General features: G+C 38.5%; 1 protein-coding gene across 2 annotated transcripts; it reads left to right on the forward strand.

Annotated features, from left to right (window-relative positions):
* Window positions 1–1,344: 1,344 nt before the first annotated feature.
* On the forward strand, window positions 1,345–12,368 carry LOC109004497. 2 transcript variants are annotated; one of them, XM_018983058.2, is made up of 9 exons: window positions 1,345–1,432; window positions 1,538–1,987; window positions 2,136–2,230; window positions 2,327–2,406; window positions 3,577–3,618; window positions 3,690–3,817; window positions 4,275–4,455; window positions 5,333–5,511; window positions 11,443–12,368. In XM_018983058.2, the coding sequence occupies exons 2-9, from the start codon at window positions 1,614–1,616 to the stop codon at window positions 11,966–11,968; spliced, it is 1,605 nt and encodes a 534-aa protein (XP_018838603.2). In that variant the 5' UTR covers window positions 1,345–1,432; window positions 1,538–1,613; the 3' UTR covers window positions 11,969–12,368. The 2 variants fall into 2 exon arrangements, with proteins under 2 accessions (XP_018838603.2, XP_018838602.2); XM_018983057.2 differs by having other exon boundaries at window positions 1,354–1,987.
* The last annotated feature ends 13 nt before the right edge of the window (window positions 12,369–12,381 follow it).

The raw sequence follows: 12,381 nt of genomic DNA on the forward strand, positions 1-12,381 counted from the left end.
GTGTTGTCTCTTTAGATGAACCCATCTAGGAGGAGTTTTTTAGATAAAGTGAGGTAGTCTGAAATGCATAGGAGAATAACATTATTTTTTAAAACGTATTGGTTGTAAATATTTGTGCTTTCAAAACACATCAATTAGAAAATAGAGGCCAAAAAAAAGAAGTCACTGTACAAAACAAGCTTTCTCTATTGTTTTGGTAGATCTAAAATAATTAATGTGTTATGATTTCGGTGGTCTTAGACTCATTTGTATAAATTGTGCCAATTTCTATGGGGATAATAATATGTGATAGTATTTATACACTTTTTAATTATGGGGCGAAATATTTTTTTGTAGAAACCTCCTTTTATAAGTCTGTAATCCCTAAGCCGAGCATTTCTGAAAATTAAAAGCCATATCATCCAATTGAGTCTTGACATCTGGTATCATCATATCATGCAAGTGCAGGGATAATATTTATAATGAAAAATTATATTTATAAATTAATATATAGTATCGAATTGAATCTTATTTTAATGTAAGGTGGAATCGAAATCTAAGCTATGGATTAAACTCAATTTGAGAGAGTATGTGCAGCTTTAGATTTTTCCTATTCGGTTCTTAGCAAATATGATACTACTAAGGTCACATTCAAATAGAAAAATCACTTTCGACTGTCTCCTATATTTATATATACACACTTAAAAAATAAGAATAAAACAAATAGAGTTCTTATGCTTTATGCCGATTTTAAGAGCACTCTCGTGGGTGCTCTATAATATATTTTCTTTAAAATATAAAGAAATTTTCTTAAGTGTCTTTCCTTGTATTTCTTCCTTCATTTTATATTTTGATGTGGAGGAAATTATTCATCATCATAAACATTTTAAATTAGTTTATCTCTCACATTATTTGATTTTCTCCATTTCTTCAAAAGTCATTTATTTTCATTTCCACACTTTCTTTTTTGTTGGGCGCCAAAGACAAAATCTAAAGCTGAACTATTATTTTATTTTCATTATATAATCTCTTTCTTTTTATTTTTTGAATTAATTTATATTTTAGTTTAGTTTATAAATTTAGATTAATTTAAAATAGAGTATAATTATATGATATTGCTTATGAAGAGAAATTGTAAATATTAAAAGATTTGAATATATCATTGATAGTTAGAGAAAATATTTGAAATAAATAAAAAATATTAAAAAGTATAGTATTTAAATGATATGAAGAAAAAATAGTTAAATTGATGTATAATATATTATAAAAATTAGTATGTAAAATAAAAAAAATTAAAAAAAAAAAGAGTGAATTTTAATGATATAAAATATCCTACCCTCTCTCTTCTTCTTCTGGAATGGGGAGAAAAGAGAATCTTTTAAGCCAACTCAAGGAAAAAGATAAAGATGAAAAATTAGTAGAAGTGCCCTAGATCGTCGTCTCATGTTGGGAGGTGAGTGTCAAGTAACTTCGATGTTTCCTCTTTATAATGCTACGTGCCATTTTATAAATACGACAATTTCCGATCGATTCTAACTTCTATGAAATCTGCATAAAGGTGAGGGAGTGAGTCGTGAATCGTGACGCATCCATCAGACATATCAATCTAGTCCTTGCATAGACGAACACTAGCCATGGCGTTCCCAACCGAGCCTCTCTCCCACCTCCTCCAATCCGCCACTTCCAGTCTAGTCTCCCTCCTCACCTCCCACCAAACCACCTCGCTTTCACCCTCTCATAATTCACCACCTAAAATCTGCCTCCCACTCCTCCTCCCCTCCAACTCGTCTTTTCCCGACTCCGCAGTCAAGGGCGGCGTCCCATCCTCCTACGATTCCACCTCCTCCTCCTCCGCGTTCCCTTCTACCGTCAGGATTTCCGGCCTCAACTCCAATGGCGGCGGCGGTGGTCCCGCCTTCGTGGGCCAGGGCTTCAGTATGTGCGACCTTTCCGGGACCGGTCTCATGGCTGTTTCCACCCACTTCGACATTCCCTTCCTCTCCAAAAGGTACGGCACTCCTTTCTATAATCTCTACCGTGTCAAAAATCCATTTCTGCGATATGCCTAAATTTCCTTTCCTTGGAGACTTGTTTATTTGACCAAAAAGTTTTTAAAGATGATAACTCGAGTTGATTGATTCTATGCTTTTTTATAGAACACCCGATTGGCTCAAAAAGATTTTTGCAACAATTACTAAGAGCGAACGAAATGGACCTGTATTTCGTTTTTTTATGGATTTAGGTGATGCAGGTGCGTTTTAATAGTTGCTCTAAAATATTTACCATTTCTAGTCCGAAGAAAACCATCTCTCCTTTAATACTGATTGATGCCCACTCTCTGTTGTAGTGGCATATGTTAAGAGGCTGAATATCCCAAGTGGCGTGGTGGGTGCCTGTCGTCTTGATTTAGCATACGAGCATTTCAAGGTACTACCCACTTTCTCCGAGTGAAACAGCTATACTTATCTGACATTTATTCCCAATTGTCAAACGAATATCTATTCTATTAGCAGCAGATGTGTGTTCGGTTTTCTTGTGTATATTGATATTAACGTACATATTCAGGTTGTTTTTTCGCTTGCACTAATGAGCTCCGTGATGCCCGTTGACTGGGTAGTAATTAGGAAGACTTTTGATGTCCCACATATGGGGATTCTTCAGCTACTGAATAGCTTGTGAGGTTTTACTTGATCTTAACTTTCTAAATATCTGGGTGGAAGTGGTTGTATTTATCCACGGGCGGGCAGATCAGTCTGATAGAGTTACTCTCTCCAGTTTGCCCACTTACTACTTGTCTCTGTTCCCCATTCCTATCAGTGTAGCCCTTCATTTGAGAAATTTCAACAGGATTCCTTGTGAGATGGAGTTGGTGATAAAGTCAAGTATCATCTTGTTAAGTGGGCTAGGATTTGCTCTCTGATTTATTCAGGGGGATCTTTCAGGGTGGGGTTGTGGAAATTTGTTAGGAGAGACGGGGGGATTTCTCACGTCTTGTTAGATTTGAGGTGGGGTGGGTTTAAGATCGGGATATGGCATGATTTGTGCTGGGACCAACCATTGAAGACAGCTTCCCAGCATTGTTTAGCATTTCCTGCTGTAAAGAGGTTAGTTAGCATAACTTTTACATATCTATGATAATAAACCCCAATATAATGTTACTTTAATTAGAGATGTGCATCATTGGGAGTTGAGGATCTTTTCATTCTTTAGTTGTTTGTATTCTTTTAGCTTGAGAAGTGGTGGATATGGGTAGAGGGCTAGAAAGAGATCATGGTTGAGGTGGTTTAAAAGACATGCTGTGCTTTTGACAGAAAATATGCCCTTAAATTTATCAGAATTGTGGAAGACTTATGTTGCCAACTCCAATAGCTAGACGTAGAAAGGGATGTTTCAAATGTATTCTTTCGCTTTTATGCGTGCTTTTTTGTTTGGTGAAATAATCTATAGAATGCATGCAAATGAGTCATACCTAGCATGTGGCAAGTAACGAACCTTAAGTATCTACTTAATTTCCTTTTACTGATGATCTCCTTGTCTTGAAATTCATTTTGTGGTGTTCTTTATTAGCTTTTGAATTGGTCACTATGTGCTATGCAGGAAAAACCCCATTTGTTCCAGTTTGTTCCAAATGAGAAACAGGTATGATATGAATCATTGCTGTTATACAGTGGAAGTTAGCGTTTCTTTGTATACTTAAAATATCCCTGCAGGTCAAGGCTGCTAATAAGCTTCTGAAGACAATCCCACAGAATGGAGGAAGCAAAAAGGTTGATGGTGTTCCAGTTTTTAGTGCTCAAAACCTGGATATTGCAATAGCTTCGATAAATGGGATTAAGTGGTAAGTTCTGCCACAGATGTGCTCATTGATAGTTTAGGAATTTAGTATGCAAAAAATTTAAACATTTTGTGTTCATTCGGTTTAGTGAAAAGTTAGTTTTAATGAGTTAACTTCATTACATAGAAATTGGCAAAAGGGCCTAGTATTGTGATGGATTTGGATCTTTATTTTTAATCCAATTTTAGGCCTTTTTCCCTATTATTTAAGTATCTTTGCCTTCTCTTCTTGGGAATGGAAATGCTGACTGTTTTGCTCAATTTGTTGTATTCGAGCCCTTATCGGTCTTTAAGTTATGTAGAGAGAACTTTGAGATATTATTTTTCCTGCCAAAGGTTGGCTTTACTGTTGTGGAATGTTATTTCAATAAGTTATAGATATATCCAAATTATGGAACATTGTATTCCTATAAAGCTGTTTTTTCAATCTCTGCTCATATTGTTACTGTTTATTCCATCAGGTATACTCCGTACTTCTTCGATAAAAACATCCTTGATAATATTCTTGAAGAATCTGTTGATCAACACTTCCATTCTTTAATTCAAATTCGGCATATACAACGCCGACGAGATGTTATTGATGACAACACGGGGGCAGAAGTAATTGAAGAGATTGGTGATAGCTTATGGGAGCCTCCTGAGGTATGAAATCCATTGGCCTGATTTTAAATTTGAACTAGTTGTACTCATCAAACAATTTGTAGTAGCATCAGATGTCAAAACTCTGTAGTGATATCATATTGGAAGGTTGGATCCAGAAAATCTGGGTTCATTCTATCACTCCTTTGGTTCAGGAACTTTCTGGCACAGGAGTATTTGCAGTCATCACAGTATTTAATATCATTCAGTGTTGTAAACAAGTTTGTATTTGGGTTTTGAATGCTTGTGACATGCTTTCCAGAAGTGACCCGCCCCTACTCATGAAGTGGAACTAAACATTTGAATGAATAAAGATATAAAAGGAGAGAGAAAAAAAGTGTTGAACAATGAATCAGCTGCAATTCTACTATACTTCCATTGGATGCCAGCCACCTTTGTATTCCCAACTTTAGTATTCAGGAGTTTCCCAGCTCTTTTCCCTCTCTTAAGAGATGCTTGGGGAATGAGATGAGATGAAATTTTGTGAATAGTAGTAAGATGGTTTGTGAATAATAGTGAGATAGTTTGAATTAAATATTTATTGGGTTTTGGAAAAGGAGAGAGAAAAAGTTGAATAAAAAATATTATGAAGATGAAATATTGTTGGAATATTATTTTTGTTTTGGAATTTGAAAAAATTGAATTTTTTTTTGTTAATTTGAGAAAGTTGTAATAATTGTTTGGAAAGGTTGTAATGATTAATTTGAAAGCGTTTGTGTTTGAATGATGTTTGGGAAGGAAATGAGATGAGATGAGATGAGATGAGATGGAAATTGTTTCCAAACATCCCCTTAATAGGTGTATTTGAAGTATACTTCTTGTGTATCTTGATGTTGTCTAAGTAAAATCTCATCTTGCCAAAAATAAAACATATTAACAGGTTCAAGAAGTGCTGGATGAGATGGGTAATCCTGGAATACCTTTAAGTGTTATTTCAAAAGCTGCTGAAATGCAGCTCTTTTATGCAGTTGACAAAGTGATCCTCAGTAACAGGTGGTTGCGGAAAGCCACTGGCATACAACCAAAGTTTCCATATATGGTTGACTCATTTGAGAAAAGGTATCTCTATTCCCATTCTTTATATTCACCCATCGAGTTGCTAACTTCCAATTTTAACCTATCAAAAATCTTCACCCATCAATGATAAGTTTTTTGATCGGAAAAAAAAAAACTTATCATCGATGGGTTAAGATTTAGATTTTTTACTGGAGTAATGCTACATACCACAGTCATATTCCACTTTCACCCCACTATGTAAAATGTGGCACTTTTTCACCATTGGATCCTCCTTTATTTTTTTATTTTTAAAATCGAAGGTTGATAGGCAATGCCACTCATAATGGGATGAGATTGTGGTATGTTATTTTTTTTTTACTGTGATATAACTGTATGCCTTTACTCCTTCAAGACCATAGTTTCAGTTACGGAGATCTTAGGAAGAGCATGCAAATTAGCCACTTGATCTATCCTGCCAATAATTTGAAAATGTTAATTGTCAGCTGATTAAATAATCTAGGGCATTTGATTCATTATGTCCTTTGATGTTATCAAGAAAATGATGTAGCTTCTGGCATTGGTGCCCCACTTTCGGGGACTTTCTTGTTTAAGCCATCTCATCAGCTGACCTCCATTTTTACTTCACAACTTCAAAAGCTTGAGTTTTAATAGAATGTCTCAAAGTAAAAAATTGCATAACAGCATGAGGAAAATTTGCGATTCTTTGTATCTTTATTAGTAGCTAGCTTAAATATAAAATATGCAGGGGTGGGCTGCTGATCTATTCTTCCAACACAGTAAATTTTACTGCAGTTTTTTATTCCAATTATTACTAGAATTTTCTGAAAATAAAAAATTGCACAACGGCAAGATGAAAGTTTGGAGTTTTTTGTATTTTTATGAGTAACCAGCTTAAGTATATAAGGGATGGGCAGCAAATCTATTCTCCATAAAATAAATTTCCATCTTGTGGCACCACCATCACAACCTTTATCCCCTTCACAAATTCTCAGATTTATCTTTTTTTTGTTTTGAACTTCCTCGTTTAGTACAAGATAGAAATATGCCTATCTAGGTCTTAACAACATGAGTGCATCAATGATTGAAAGTGGAAGAAATGAAATTAATTCCCCTTTATGATCCGTCTTGATGAATTTCCCTCCATTTGTCAAGGTTTTCTTTCGTTGTGTCCAACACAAGACAGGTTCAAGTGTTGATCTGCCAACTCATGTTCTTGCGATATCCAGGAAAAAACTATGTACTTGCTTGCCATTTTGGCCATGGATATAGGCCTTGTGGCTGAACTATTTTTATCACATGTTATCATGTTTTTTGGATTTACAGACATTTGGTTTCTAGTAACCAACTAGCACCATTTGGTTTCGTGCTGGAAAGCTTACCGACGGTGAGGGGTCAGGCCGCGGGGTCACAGACGACGCCGATGGAAGCAGTGGGGGCTGCCGGTGAGGTTTCGTCGGAGGTCCGTGCGCAACAGGCTTTGCTAGTCGAAAATCAAGTTTCTTCTCCTATGGAGAAACAGAGCTCGACGAGGACAGATTCTGGGGTGTTTCTGGCCCCGGCGACAGATTCTGGGATAGGTGAGGTTTCGCCGGAGGTCTGTGCGCAACAGGTTCTACTAATTGAAAATCGAGTTTCTCCTATGGAGAAACAGAGATCGACGAGGACAGATTCTGGGGTGTTTTTGGCCCCGGCGACAGATTTTGGGATACCAGAGAAGGGTTTCGAGTTGGCTGAGGTTGAGGATGATTCGGATGATGTTATGCATTCCGTCGAAGACGAACTGTTCATCCCAGAGGTTTGTGGTTTGGAGGAGTTTTCAGTGGGGACTGAGTTTCAGAATTTTCAGAATAATAAATTGGGAAATCCGATCCCATTAAGTTACTATTTTCCAAATCAAGCATCAGATTGGGTTATTCATAAAGCAAAGGAAATTCAACATGTCGTGGGTATTGAGTGTGATGGATATGAGGAGCAATTCATAGCCTTGTTAACTGCTATGGAAGATGGACATCACCAAAAAAAGAGGGGGAACACAAAGAAAACTCGAGAATTAAAAAGATTGATGTGGTCAATGAACTCGGAAGCTAGTTCCAGCAGGAATAAGGCAAAGGGGAAGGGGCTGAATGTTCCCCAATGAAGCCCAAGATAGTATCTTGGAATGTCCGAGGTCTAAACGAGGTAGAGAAGCGCCTCCGGGTTAGACGTTTACTCCGTGAGTGGAAGGCGGACATAGTATGTTTACAGGAAACGAAGTTGAAGATGATTAGTAGGAGGACTATTCGGAGTTTATGGAGCAATATTTATGTAGACTGGGTATATTTGGCCTCTTTAGGGGCTTCGGGAGGAGTTGTGGTTATGTGGGATAGAAGGGTAGTGGTGAAAGTGGAGGAGTACATAGGGAGATATATGGTTGCTTGTTCTTTTAAGTGTGTGTCAGATGATTTCTTATGGGCATTTGCAGGTGTGTATGGGCCTAACTTAGATGTTGAAAGAAGTGTATTATGGGATGAGCTTGCAGGGGTACAGAGTTGGTGGGAGCTGCCTTGGTGTATTGGGGGGGATTTTAATGTGATTAGGTTCCAGAGTGAATGTCTTAGTAGCAGGAGATTGAGGCCAGCAAGCTTGGAGTTCTCAGAGTGTATCTTTGAATTGAATTTGTTAGATCTTCCGCTAGCAGGAGGTCCAGCCACATGGTCAAATAATCAGACGTGGTCCCGCTTGGATCGCTTTTTAATTTCACCTGAGTTTGAATGTCATTTCCCGGATGTATGGCAAAAGCGTTTGGCACGTATAACTTCGGATCATTGGCCTATTATGCTGGATTGTGGAGGTATTCAGAATGGTAGAAGGTATTTTAAGTTTGAAAACATGTGGTTGAGGTCAGAAGGCTTTGTGGAAAGGGTTAAACAATGGTGGACTTCGTATCATTTTGAAGGTACAGCCAGTTTCATTTTTGCTAACAAACTGAAAGCCTTAAAAAAGGACTTAAAGGAGTGGAACAAACTATCCTTTGGTAATGTGGAGGAGAACAAATATACAAAGTGGATGGAAATTCAGGAGCTAGAAAGACTGCAAGAAGGGAGGCCACTTAATGAGGAGGAACAAGCTCAGAAAACTTTATTGGAGGCTGATCTTGAAAGGATAATCCTACAGGAAGAAATCTCATGGCGTCAAAAATCAAGAGCTCTTTGGTTGAAGGAAGGGGACCGGAGTACGAAGTTCTTCCATCGAATGGCAAACTCACATAGAAGAAATAACAACATCGAAGTACTGAGAATTGAGGGTGCCGAGCGTAGAGAAGAGGAAGTTATTCAAGAGCATGTGGTCGTTTTCTTTGAAAAGCTTCTTACTGAGCAGGTGGGCTGGAGGCCTACTTTAGATGGATTGGCTTTTGATACTATTGATCCTGGGGATGTTACTAGTTTGGAGAGGGCTTTTGAGGAGGAAGAGGTTTCTGGAGTGATAAGGAAGATGGCAAAAGATAAGGCTCCCGGACCTGATGGGTTCTCTATGGGTTTTTTCCAGGAGTGTTGGGACGTGATTAGGGAGGATCTTTTGAAGGTTTTTCAAGAGTTCTTCACAATAGGTAAATTTGAGAAAAGTCTCAACACTACTTTTCTTGCATTGATCCCTAAAAAGGTTGGGGCCATTGAGATCACAGACTTTCGGCCTATTAGTTTAGTAAATGGTATTTATAAGATCATTGCAAAAGTGCTTGCCAATAGATTAAGTGGAGTATTGGAGAAGATTGTTACTCAACCACAGAATGCTTTTGTCAAAGGTAGACAGATCCTGGATGCGGCTTTAATAGCCAATGAATGTTTTGACAGTAGAGTGAAGGCTGGCAACTCAGGGATTATGTGCAAATTAGATATGGAAAAGGCGTATGATCATGTGAATTGGGATTTTCTTCTTTATTTACTGGGTAGGTGTGGTTTTGGAGAGAGGTGGAGGTCTTGGATAAGATGGTGTATATCTACGGTACGTTTTTCGGTGTTGATTAATGGCAGTCCAGAGGGTTTCTTCCCAAGCTCTCGTGGTTTGAGACAAGGGGATCCGTTATCTCCTTTACTTTTTGTCATAGTTATGGAGGCACTAAGTAGGATGATTTCAGCCACAGTGACTAATGGTTTCATCAGTGGTTTCCAGATTGGATCGCCTAATAGTAGTACAACTATCTCTCATTTGCTGTTTGCAGATGATACGCTCATTATGTGCGAGGCTGATCAAGGCCAGTTAAGGACTGTGAAGGCTTTATTGCTGTGTTTTGAAGCAGTGTCTGGTTTAAAAGTGAATTATGATAAATCCGAGTTGGTACCAATTGGGGAAATTCAGGATATAAGGGAGCTGGCTGATATACTGGATTGTAAGATAGCGTCTCTTCCTATGACTTATCTGGGATTGCCTCTGGGTATAGTGTCGAGGGCACGCACAATTTGGGATACAGTGATTGAAAAGGTAGAGAGAAGACTAGCAGGGTGGAAGAGAATGTATTTGTCTAAAGGGGGCCGGATCACATTAATCAAAAGTACACTTTCAAACCTACCCACCTATTTCCTATCATTATTCCCTTTACCGGCAAGTGTGGCGGGTCGACTCGAGAAATTACACAGAGAGTTTCTGTGGGGGGGCTTAGGAGAGGAGTTCAAATTCCACCTAGTTAAATGGGAGATGGTATGTCGTCCTATCTCCAATGGAGGTTTGGGTGTCAGAAATTTGAGGTTGTTTAACCGGGCATTACTTGGCAAATGGTTGTGGCGATATACTAAGGAACCAGAAGCCTTATGGAAGATTATGATCGAGAGTAAATATGGTGTTCTAGGGACGGGGTGGTGTACTAGAGAAGTTGGAGGAGCTTATGGAATGGGGCTATGGAAACATATTAGAAGAGGATGGGTAGTCTTCCATCGTCACACTAGATTGCAATTAGGGACAGGTTCTAAGATCAGATTTTGGAAGGATGCTTGGTATAATAACAGTGTTCTACAAGATCTGTTTCCGTCTCTTTTCTTGATTGCAAGTTTTAAAGATGCCACAGTGGCGGAGGTTATGGAAGTCTCAGGTGAAAGCATCCATTGGAATATCAACTTCAACCGAGCGGCACAGGATTGGGAGTTGGAGAGTATAGTTGATTTTTATAGCCTCCTTTATTCTGTTCGTCCAAATATCCAGCAGGAAGATGGTTTGTGGTGGTGTCCTGTAAAGAATGGGGTGTTCTCTGTTCGCTCCTTTTATAAGGTTCTCACACAAGTTTCAGAGATACAGTTTCCCTGGAAAAGGCTGTGGCGTCATAAGGCTCCTCCCAAAGCCTCTTTCTTTGTGTGGGCAGCATCGCTGGGTAAGATTCTCACTACGGATAATCTAAGAAAGAGGAGGATTATTATTGCAGACTGGTGTTGTATGTGTAAAAGCGGTGGTGAGTCGGTAAATCATTTACTTTTACACTGTGAGATAGCCAGGACTCTTTGGGACGAGGTGTTTAAAAAAATGGAATTAATGTGGGTTATGCCGCAAACAGTTTTGGAGGTATTGGCTAGCTGGGTTTCGATTCGTGGGGTGAGACAGATCAAAGCAGTTTGGAAGATGATCCCTATCTGTATTATGTGGTGTCTATGGCAAGAGCGCAATGAGAGGACATTTGAGGACAAAGAGAGATCTTTAGAGGAGCTTAAACTGTTTTTCTTTAGGACCCTTTGTACTTGGGCCATTGCAATAGACTTTAATGGCATGGACCTTCATGTTTTCCTAGATTCTAATGCGCCTACATAATTAGGGCATTTTCTCTGTATTTGACATGTGGTATATTAATAAATTCTTGTTTTACTTATCAAAAAAAAACTTATTAAACGAGGCTCTTTGTTTTTCAAAGCTGCTTTCTGAAGTTGTTGATCCATTTTACCTACTAAATTGAGTAGGAAGTTTGGGTTCTGCATCACGAGTCCCTTCCTTAACATTATCATCGTTATGTTGCAGGAGTGCAGCTTCTGTTCTGAGAGCATCTGAGTCCAGTAGCTGTCTTGCCAACTCTCAAATGGGAAATGATAGTAAACATTCTCATCACCAAGACACTTCAGAGCCCAAATTAAAAGATGGTATTGAAGCTAATCAAGGACACAAACCTGATTTCAGGTTACCTTTTAGAGATTTGTTAAGTCATCTGTTGTCAAAAAAGTCATTCCAAACGGAAGACTCGTTGAAGGAATGCATAAAACAAAACATACAGCCAAATTCTCTTCTTCCAAAGATTACAATGGTTGGAATCTCAACTGGGGAGGCAGGTCAAATGAGCAAAGCCAGTTTAAAGAAGGCAATGGAGGATCTAACAAAAGAGTTGGAGCAGAGAGAGGGAAATGCCACAGGTAGCAGCAGCAGCAGGAATGAGTTCAAAATTGAAGATAGGGATCCACTATTTGTGGCAAATGTGGGCGATTACTATTCTGGAATGGCAAAGACTGGTTCAGCGCGATGGATTCGCGGTAAAAATATTGAGAGGACCTGACTGATGAGATAGTTGCTTCTGGAGTTAATTGTGAATATTTAGTCCTGGAATACATACTCCCTCCCCCACCAAAAAAAGAAGGAAGGCAAGGGAGATTAAAAAAAAAAGGCTAAATGGTGATCCATTGTTTTACTGGTCATATTTCTTGCATGGATGCCAGCCTCTTGGGTCTCTACCCGTGCCTGCATTATGTCTACATCCAAGTTTTGCCATCTGATCTATGTTGTAAAGTATAATTACAAACAGGTATCGTTGATCATCTGGTTAAATTTTGAACTGTTAGATGCTTGTATAACAGATAGAGGAAAGACAAATCCCTGTTTGCAGTTCCTACGGTCATGGATACAATTGCAGAATTTTAAGTAATAAAGCTTCTTCATATACGCTTTTACGACTGGAAGTTCGTAGACTAT

Source organism: Juglans regia, chromosome 16 (assembly GCF_001411555.2).
Source record: "Juglans regia cultivar Chandler chromosome 16, Walnut 2.0, whole genome shotgun sequence".
Classification (NCBI taxonomy): domain Eukaryota; kingdom Viridiplantae; phylum Streptophyta; class Magnoliopsida; order Fagales; family Juglandaceae; genus Juglans; species Juglans regia.